The 10,511-nt window shown below is 36.4% G+C and overlaps 1 protein-coding gene across 1 annotated transcript; it reads right to left on the bottom strand.

Moving 5' to 3' along the window:
• Positions 1-4,324: 4,324 nt before the first annotated feature.
• LOC128869955 (uncharacterized) lies at positions 4,325-5,938 on the bottom strand. The gene is made up of 2 exons (XM_054112553.1): positions 4,704-5,938; positions 4,325-4,644 (listed from the first exon to the last, which is right to left on the bottom strand). Exon 1 carries the CDS (start codon positions 5,936-5,938, stop codon positions 4,760-4,762), a length of 1,179 nt encoding a protein of 392 aa, XP_053968528.1. The 3' UTR covers positions 4,325-4,644; positions 4,704-4,759.
• Positions 5,939-10,511: the final 4,573 nt, after the last annotated feature.

Raw genomic sequence — 10,511 nt, 5'->3', positions numbered from 1 at the left:
GCGTTGGCGACTAAATCTCGTGGCTTAGTTCTTCGAAGTCTTCTTGTGCAGACTGTTTTGGTAAGCTCTGCGGCCTCCGGGTTTATGTGCTCTTTCAGCCTGGTTTCATGGTTACTAGCAAGAATTTGGATTATATCAGCGACTTTTTTCACCGACAGATCCTTGTGCAGGTCGTGATTTCGCACATACCAAGGTGCGTTGACCATGTCTCTGAGAATCTTATTCTGCAGGCGTTGTACAGCTTCAATGTTTGATTTAGTGGTACATCCCCATAATTGAATGCCGTATGTCCATACCGGCTTAACTACTTGGTTGTATATTAATAATTTATTCTGTATTGACAATGTAGACTTTCTGCCAATTAACCATTTCATTTTTTTAATTTTTAAGTTGATTTCAATTGCTTTAATTTTGACATATTCTTTCCATTTGAGCTTTGCATCCAAAGTCATACCCAAGTATTTTGCTGTATTACTATATGGAACAGTAGCAGATGATATTTTCACTGGGTTATAGGCTATTTTCTTGTTTGTAAAGTCTACGTGAACAGACTTGCTTTCATTTAGTTTGATTCTCCAGTTTTCAGTCCATGCGACAACTTCGTCTATCGATGCCTGTAACTTTCTAGTTGATTCATTTGCGTTATTTCCATAGGCTAAGATACACGTGTCATCAGCAAAAGTGGCTATCTTACTTGTATTTGAAACAGGTAGATCTGCAGTATAGAGCAAATACAGTACTGGCCCAAGAATGCTGCCTTGTGGTTCACCAGCTTCAATTTTTTTAATGTTTGAGTATGCTTGTCTTTGTTTCACTCTAAAATATCTGTCTGTGAGATATGATTCCAATAGCAAAGTATATTGATATGGGAGCATCGCTCTGAGCTTACGGATTAGACCTTCGTGCCACACTTTATCAAACGCCTGTGCGATATCAAGGAATATTGCTGAACACACTTGATTGTTTTCTATGGCCTCTTCTATGATGTGTACTATACGATGTATCTGATCTATCGTTGAATGTTTTTCTCGAAATCCAAATTGGTGAGATGGTATTAATTGTTTATTAGAAATTATATCCTGTAATCGTTTGGAAAATAGTTTTTCAAATAGCTTTCCGATGGCTGGGAGTAATGCTATTGGGCGGTAAGATGTGACTTCGTTGGGATTTTTCCCTGGCTTTGGGATCATTTTAATTTCAGAAATTTTCCAATGCATTGGTATGTATTTAAATTCAATGCATGCATTCATTATTAAAGTGAGTTTGATTAGCGCTTTGTAAGATAAGTTCTTTAGCACTTCGGCTGTGATTAAGTCAAATCCTGGACTTTTTGTTTTAGTTTGGAGATTTCATTTGCTACCTCATCAGTGGTAAAACTTGTAATTTCAACAGATTCTTGCACAGTATGGGGAAACAAAGTGTAATTTATCGTTTCAAATGGCTTAAAAATTTTTTGGAGGTGTTGTGCAAATAACTCAGCTTTTTCCGAATCGGTTTTTGCCCAAGGTTGGTTGCTATTTGGCTGTTTAATTGGGGGATTATGTTGAATTGGTCTTTTCATATGTGCCGTAGTCCGCCATAGAGAGTAATCAGAGGTTTTACCTGCAGATAGGTTTTGTAGCTTTATATTTAAAGTTCTGTTTTTATTTTCTTGAATAGCATATTTCACTGTTTTGGTGAGGTTGTTTAATTGTGTTTTAAGTGATGGAGACCTAATCGACTGCCACTTTTTTCTGATTTTTCTTTTTTCCTTTATGAGTTCAATTATATTCGAAGGATATCTTTGGCGATTAATTTTTTGGACTCTTACAGGTGTACTTAACCAAGCAGCTTTTTGTATCTGTGCTGACAGCTTTATTGTTTCCTTCTCAATTTCGTCAACATTATCGATTTCATTTGTCGTGTTTACATATGTGTCTAGTTTAGTCTTGAAGTATTGCCAATCTGTATATTTATTTGAAAGGATCAGGTTACTTTCATTGATTTTTGGTTCACCATCAAGAATCATGAATATAGGTGAATGATCTGAATTAAGATCTAAACCATCCTCCAGAGTTATGATGTTGTATGGTAGTTGTTTGACTACGAAAAAATCAATCAAATCTGGAGTCTTATTAATGTCTGTTGGCCAGTATGTTGGATTGCCAGTTGAGAATATTTCACAACCACATTGTTGTGCCGCTTTCCACAGTTCGCGACCTTTAGTTGTCGTTAGGCGAGATCCCCAGTTAATGTGCTTTGCATTGAAATCGCCTCCCATAACGAATCTTCCTTTATGTTTATTTAAAAGTTGTGTGTATTCTGTAGACTTTATGTTATGTCTCGGCGGACTATATACTGCTGTTACCGACAGTTGGTAATTGCAAAACTTGATTCCAACTGTTGTCGCTTGAAACTCAGTGGAGCTGATCTTTTCTTCTTCGAAATGTTCAATCGAATTCTTAATAATAATTGCGCTACCTCCTCTTGCGTTGTTTAGAGGATGATTTGAGCAATACATTATAAATCCGTTGAATGTAGAGTACATTTGGGTGGTCAAATGAGTTTCAGATACTAAACAAATATCAATTCTTTTTTGATTAAGTACAAGCTCAAGTTCATTTTTGTGCTTTAAGATTCCATTCGCGTTCCATGCCATTATCTTTAAACTTTTTCTTATTGTGTTTTTAGACATTTATAATTTGCTCAAGTTTTTCAACGCGATTCAGTAGATCCTGGTTTAAGGTTAACTGCTTTTCAATTTTAAGTAAAATTTGTGTCAATATATCTTTATCTGTCGTATTTTCCTTTTGGGCTGCTACGTCTGCATATGTTTGCTTACCCGGTATTAGTGTTGGTTTCTTAGTCGTTCTTGGTTCTACAGAGTGTTTTGGCATAGCTAATGCTTGACGTATTGCTGTTGGGGGGTTTTTGCCAGTTTCTTCTTTGTGTTTAACTCCGCTTTTGTTACGGAGCTTTTGCAACTCCTTGGCAACATGACATCCTCTGTAGCTTGCTGGGTGGTTTTGCCCGCAGTTGCAGCATTTTGGTGGTTCTTTGTCTGGTTTCTTGCATTCAAGAGTTGAATGATTACCAGCGCACTTAACACATTTTGGAGGCTTGCAACAATAGTTCTTGGTGTGCATAAAACCCTGGCAGGACTTGCATTGGGGAATTAAGCTAGATAATTTTAATGGCTCAATTTTTACGATTGTGTTGAGTATGTTTTTAATCTCATAGACCTTTTTTATGTCTTCATTTGGGTCAAAACAGAGGGTAAACATGTTTAAGGGCTCTTTGGTTTTCCATTTCAATTTTCTATATGCGTTTGTAGCCTTTAAACCTTGTCTTTGCAGATCTTCAATGATATCCTCAGGTTGACATGTGTGATGTAGGTCTTTAACCACTACCCTTATCTGCCTTGTTTGCTTGTTTTCGTATGAGTGCCATGGGAACATTAGCTCAGTAAACATTTTTGTAATTTTCCTGTAATCGCTTCCATTCTGGACATTGATTTTATATATATCTTTGCCAATCAGCTTAATTATAAAATCACTATTTATGTTATCTTTCAGTTTTTTTTGAAGTTGTTGGTGATTTATTTTTGGATTTGTTAATATTATTGGCGGTGGTCGTAGCTCTGGCAATTTAACCTGCTCCTTTTGAGTAGGTGGATCGATTTCTGGGGATGATTCCATTTTTCTTTTTTTATTTGCTCTTTTGGACAGATTGTGTACCCATTTGGTTTCTCTTTCAAGCTGTTCTTCATCAGTATGATATTCTACTTCCGTTAGTATTGGTGTAGTTGACCTTTCAGTTGTAGTTTTTATACTATTCAATTCGCTTTTAAGAACTTTATTTTCTTCTTGCAGAGAAAAGCACAATTTTTCTAGTTCTTGTAATTTAAGTAATAATTTTTGGGTTTCAGAATGTTTTCCTCCCCCTGGAGGTGGCGTTTGTTGCGCCATCTAGCGGCCAGTAGCTTGTTAATTTTCGTGTTGAAGAATGTGACAACTCTACTTTTGCTTACTAGTTTGGCAGAACAGAGCAGCTGATGTTGTTTGTTTACTGATATGATCAATTTGAGTGATTTTCTCTTTAAGCTTTCAGTCAAAATCCTTTTGTAGTTTTTGTTTTTTCTAATAAAAATATAAATAAATATAACTTTACCAAAAATGTAAAATTCGAATTGTCAGCAACGAGTCCCCAGAAGGGTCCCAGGTCCTGTCGACTTTCACCCAGTTTACAATTTTTGGCGTTCGCTAAAGATGTCTTTTTGGTGTTTTTCTGGAGCACTTCAATTTCGTACGTGTTTATGAAAACTCACTCACTTCATTTCCTGAAATGAAAAAAAAAATATAAAATTGAGAAAGCACGAATTACGAAATTGTTCTCATACTATAACAATTTCTCACACGACTTCGATATTGACATCGATTAAGTCATTGCGATTTACCTGATTTTTAAAACACTACTCTCAATCCATCATGATTAAGAAAAAATTGTAGTGCTTAAAAATCTAGGCTCGGGTGCTAGCTGAAAGAGAAGAAAAAATAAAAAAGAAACCTGTAAAATAGACTAAAAAATAGAGAAAACCTGAAACGGAAAATACCTGTAAAATATATAAATAAAAAAAAAACCTGAAATATAGAAAAGTGGAAAACCCTGAAATAAAAGAATAGGTATCATCATATGCAAAAGATAGCTAATAGATTATTAATTACCTGTGTGAACGGCGAATCTCTTTTCGTGGGGCCCTGGCTTACAACCTACTTACAACCTACAGCTTTTTTAATTTATTTTGTAGTTTTCTTTCTTTGACTTTATTGACCTCATTTCGCAAGAGCCACTTTGCATTCTTGAATAAAAGGACAGTTAAGAGAAAATCTAATAGCTTCTCGCGATGATCTCTACACTCGCCAGATCCTACAAACCAGTCGGGAAACACTTTTTGTGTTTTTTCTTTTAGAGCGGACAACATTAAACACCTAAGACCTGCAATGTGGGCATATTTTGCGAAGAGCTGACGGTACCACACCATTTGGAGTCGACACACTTCGAAAACCCTGTCTTCAGGATTGACAAGCCTTAAATCGCTGTCATCCGTGAAGTTTTTTGATCTTATCAGGGCTTCTGAATGCAACTTCAGCTCCCCTTTGGTTTTCGTCATGGCGTGGGTGCACTTTTCACATTTCAACTTGCACAGCATTTTCTGGTAAATACCATAGCCTGTGAAGTAACGCTGCACTTGTACCTCAGCTTCATTACTTTCTTCAGCAAAATGTATGTCTTCCACATCAATCTCTTCTAAAACGAGATCCTCATTCCGCTGGTCTCCTACCTCTGTCTCAAGATGACGATCCTCGGGGCCTATATACCAATCTAAATTTACATCGTCATCATCTGCACAATTAGAACCTTTCTTCTCAAATCTCTGGCGTAAAATTTTCATTGAGATCAGTCGCGCAACTATGTATTGAATTTCGTGAGCTGAGGGATGGGTATTCATACCCTGACTAGCTCGTATGCGATAGAAAAAGTTTTCTAACGCATCTTGATTCATTTTCCCGGTGAAAATAAATTTGAGGGAGCTGTGCTCAATGAAAAGTTCCTCGCATAACATTTGCATCGCTGAAATCGTTATGCGGAAACCTTCGATGCACTGCACGCGTGCGTTTTCCGACAACTGGAATGACCGCAAAAAATCTAGATGTTCATTCAATCTATCAATTTTTTTGCTGTCACCCCGCCTAATCGGACATTTTGAAGGATTTTTCGACTGGAATCTTTTTGCATCCAATTCATCGAACAGATCATTCATTTTTTTAACGAACATCTGTGTGGGCTTAGCGCATTTTATCACGTAGTCGTCACTGCCTAATAAATTTTGGGACAAGGCCATGTCGATACCAGAGGCTATCGAATTGCTCAGGACCTGAGTCGCGCGTGAAACGCTCATTTTATCCATAAAATTGGGATATATATGGGCCTCCGTTAGTTTCGGACAAATTTTAAAATGGGGATTCATTTGATCTATATCAAACAATTTTTCAATCACCTTGAAGCTTGTCACTCCATCTGATGTTAAGATGTCATATTTCATCAAGGTATTTCGGACGGACTTTATCAAGTGACAGTAATCGAACATGCAAAAAATTTTTGTGCCTTCGTGCACGTAAAAGGGGCTATCCTCATAAATCCCCAAAGATTTAAAGATACTACTGTTGGAGGGCCCTTGATCGCAAACTATACCTTTCAAATTTAACCCCATTTTTTTTAGTTGTGCGACATTTTTGTCCAAAATGGACATCAATGTCTCCGTACGTATACCACCACTGGAGATATAATACGAAAACACGTATTTCCATTTGGAGCACAATCCCTTAACCATAAAAAATAAACATTTATTCCCAATTTTGTTTTCGCGTTGACCTTCCCATGGTCTACAAACCCATCGATAACATCTCTAGCTTTATTATAGCTCAAGTCCGACTTGATGATAATTTCATCGAATAATAGAACGCTTATGCGTTCGGTGTCGGACATATTTGAAACAATTTTTTCTAAATTATCACAGACATTGGCATCGAACCCCGGAACAACATATTTGATGGGGCGCCAACGCGAAAGGGATGATTTATGGGGCAAAGCAAAACCTAGATCGTCACGCATAAACGTATATGCTTTGGAGGACATATAATTGATGTTTTGAGCCAATGTCTTTTCCTCCTCGCTATAACGATTTTTTTGGCCACTGACGATCATTCTTGCGAAAGTTACAGCATCACTGCTTGAAGTTTCTTCCGCAAGAACTGCACGAGTACACAAATATTTATATTTTTGCAGTAGCTTCTCATTTTCTGCTTCTAACTCTTGAATTCTTTTTTTTAATTTTATTTCATTGCTCCGATAATAACGAGCAGCCTGAGCAAATCGTTCGCTACTGCTTGTGATTTCTAAGTCCTCACAGATGTTTTTGTTTTTGGGTACCTGCCTTGTTTCCTCTAGCATAGAATATTTTTCGAATTCTTCTAACGTGAGATCATTTGCTACACCTACACCTACTGTACGATTTACGTACACTTTAGTAACGGGCGGGCAAACCCAATCAGAGCCAGTACTAGGTGAGCGACTTCTAGTAACTGGCTCTAATCTTAAAGATGGAACAGCCCCATCTAAAACTTTATAACGAGTTACTTGCTCTGGACTAAAGTGGCGCTTACAAACATATAGCCTGTCAGAATCTGCTGGTTGCACGTTGCAAGCCAGGGCCCAACTAATTCGAGCCTCTCCTCGTCGAGGAAATTCGTACAACGTATGACCCTTTTCCACCACGCATCCTACCACGCAACAGCTCCGTTGCTTTTTTGGAATTACAGCTGTATGTAGGGTCATCGTCGTGCCCTATTAAGAAAATTTATTTTATAATATAATATAATATAAACGTATAATAATTCAAAGAAGGTTATAGGCATGTTTTTATGATGGAACTCCCTTCCCACAGCCCCCAGGCCGCGCCACCACTCTCATTCATCACTAATAATCGAATATTGCTGAATGTACTTTAAATCTCTTCCTATTAGTCCCTACTCCTACTACTACTATTTTTACCTTACTTTCCTTTTAATACTTTATCTTTACTACTATCTGTAATTTTAATTTTAATTTTGATTTTACTGTTAATCTTTTTATGTAAACTATTCTTAAGGTCAATCATTGTAAAAATAACCTATGGTTGTATGTTTTGACTTAGTAATAATAAATAATAATAAATAAATAATATTTGCTTAAATTTAATCTAAAAACTCTTAGTTTTCCCTATTTCCCACTATTTATAGCACACTCTAGACTTCACAATCCGCATAAGCTGTTCAAATGCAAAGTTCAAAAACGGTTTGAGATAGAAAATTAATAAAAATAATTTTGCTTGATATTTTTCTGATTGGTTGTTTTGATTTTATTCAACAAGGCATAGTAACGGATGCCGGGTATTGTAATATTATGGTTATTAATAAAAAATTATTTTCTATGAAATATATGCACATACACATTCAAAAATAATTTAAATTTCTTAACTTCCTCCACTTTCCTGCCTCAAAACTCTAATGCTACCAGTTAGCAAACCTCACCCTCAATAAAACCTATCCACCCTAATATTATATCAAATGTATGCAATAAAACCTATCCACCCTAATATTATATCAAATGCATGCAATACATATGTAGGTATGTGTGTTTGATATTCTTGTAGGTTCGCTTTAGCGAAATATAAAAACACACATACCTACTTATGTATTGCGCAAAAACTTACCTAAACGAAGGGTGGGGATGGCACCCTTTTTCAAACATTGTCCCCCCACAACACATGCCTCAAAGTGTTTTACACACACAAATGAGTTGTGGGGTGGAAGATGTTCCGTCCTGGCAAAATGCAAATTCTCCCTCCATTTGTCTGCTAATATGGGGTCCTGTGGGAAAGAAAATAATTTCACTTCACTGTTTTTTAAATAACACCCGCGCCCACGACACGTTCTGCTCATTTTTAAATCGAAAAAGTTTAAAAAAATTCGGAAAATCGAAAGCGTTTGAAAATTGCGCGACGTCAATCAAAAGTTTTTCTCAAACTAAAGTTCATTAGACTCCTTTGGTTTGACATGGAAATTTTGGCGCAAATTACGCAAAATCAATTCAAATTCAAAAATGAATTTTCATGCAAATAAAGAGACAAAAAGCACCTGTAACCTAACTTTGGCACAAAACGGAAAGTTTCCAAAAAAAAAGCTCTTAATTCTCAAAAGCTGTTAAATTTCTGCAGTTGAGCATATTTCTGTTAACGTTCTGTGAAAAATGTCGCTGTTGTGTACCACGCGCGCAAAACGAGTACCCCTGAAAAGTGCTGCCATTTCAGTCATTGAGACTTCTCTATATTTAACGTTCTCTGGCGAGTATGGCTATAGCTCATTAAGCCGCACTGCCTTACCAGCACATGTTATTTAAGACAGCTCTGTTCCCGCGTTGCCGACATATGTATAATATATTCATTTGGTTCATCTATTCGCCACCAGGTAAGAAAAAAAGAAGCCTATTAATACTTCTTTCTAATGTAACACTAATTTTTCAACAATAAAATGCCTAGAGTAAAAATTGGGTGCGCTCGGAGATGCGTCGGCGGAAAACGAGTTTTCAATTTCCCACAACAACCAACAATTTATTTTTGCTTGCATCCGTTGCAGAAGAGGCTAAGGAGGAATTAAGAGATATTAATACAAAAAATTTGGGCGCAAATTTTTCTGAAAGAGCTAGTTGTAGCTAGGGAACAGAATTTGATAAGAGGAAATTCCAGGTTGAAAACAATTTTAGGAGAGATAGGTACATAGATATATTTGGTACTTAAAATATAAGGTGTCTGAAGTTTCAACGAAGTTAAAAAATTAAGAAAAAGAAATATCCGATAAAAAAGGGTTTTAAACAAAGTCAAAGTTTACATAGAAGTCTTCCTCCTAAAGTTAGTAGCATAGTAGAAAATAGTTTAAGAAACTGTAATCGCCAACCCAATGGGCGTAGGTATGACAATTAATTCAAAACTTTGGCTTTAGGTGTAAATTTTCTGTCTCCTGTAGCTTATAGGCACTTAAAGTCGCTTCTTGGATTTCTGGAAGAGAGAACCCTCGACGAGTTCATTTCGGAGTGGCCCCATGACCCAGGTTGTAGTAGTAGTTATTTAAAATGTTTACAGTTAAGACGTCGAGATTTCACGCAGGATCAGAAATTCGTGTCACTTTTATGTGACGAAATGGCACTTAAGAGCCATATGCAGTGTGTCGCCAAGTATGATAAAATCATAGGAGTTGATGTCTTCTTTTTTTCGATTCTTCACACCTTCTAAACAGTGCTAGTTTCAAAGAATCCTAAAAAAAAAAATATATATATATACATATTTTGGGGGACATCAGAATTCGTTTTAGAGGTATGGTTCCTTTGGCAAAGTTTCTTATTTTGATCCCTAGAATACGATTTTCACAGAGCAATGAGCGATTTTTAAATCGACCCGCCCTAATTTATATATATATATATCTATGTATATATATATATGTCGCAGAATAGGCTTATTTGCCCATTGTACCAATTCCAGCTAAATAAGAGCTAGGTATGACCATTGTACGTATGTGTATATTTTTCGGTGGCGCCATATTTCTGCAAGTACAAATTTGTTCACGACGACAGAGGGCTAATGAAGAATTTTGTGAAAGCTTTGGCAAAAAAACCGGAAAACACAGCCCAAGTTCCCAAGATTGTCAACAGAGAAAATCAAAGCGTTTATATTCGTCGGTCCACAGATAAAGAAATTGTTTACGGACACAGAATTTCAACAATGCCTTGACAGTTCCGAAGCTAAAGCTTGGAAAACTTTTCAAAAAGTGGTTCATTGATTCTTGATTCATACAATGATGAAATACTTTAAAACTATTGGTTAGTATTGTAAAACGTACATACTCCAAAATATATTTATCATATAAATTGATTGGAAAATT

The sequence above is a fragment of the Anastrepha ludens genome, chromosome X (genome assembly GCF_028408465.1).
Source record: "Anastrepha ludens isolate Willacy chromosome X, idAnaLude1.1, whole genome shotgun sequence".
Classification (NCBI taxonomy): domain Eukaryota; kingdom Metazoa; phylum Arthropoda; class Insecta; order Diptera; family Tephritidae; genus Anastrepha; species Anastrepha ludens.
The sequence above is the reverse complement of the archived record's forward strand: the minus strand, read 5'-3'. Positions and strand labels throughout refer to the sequence as shown.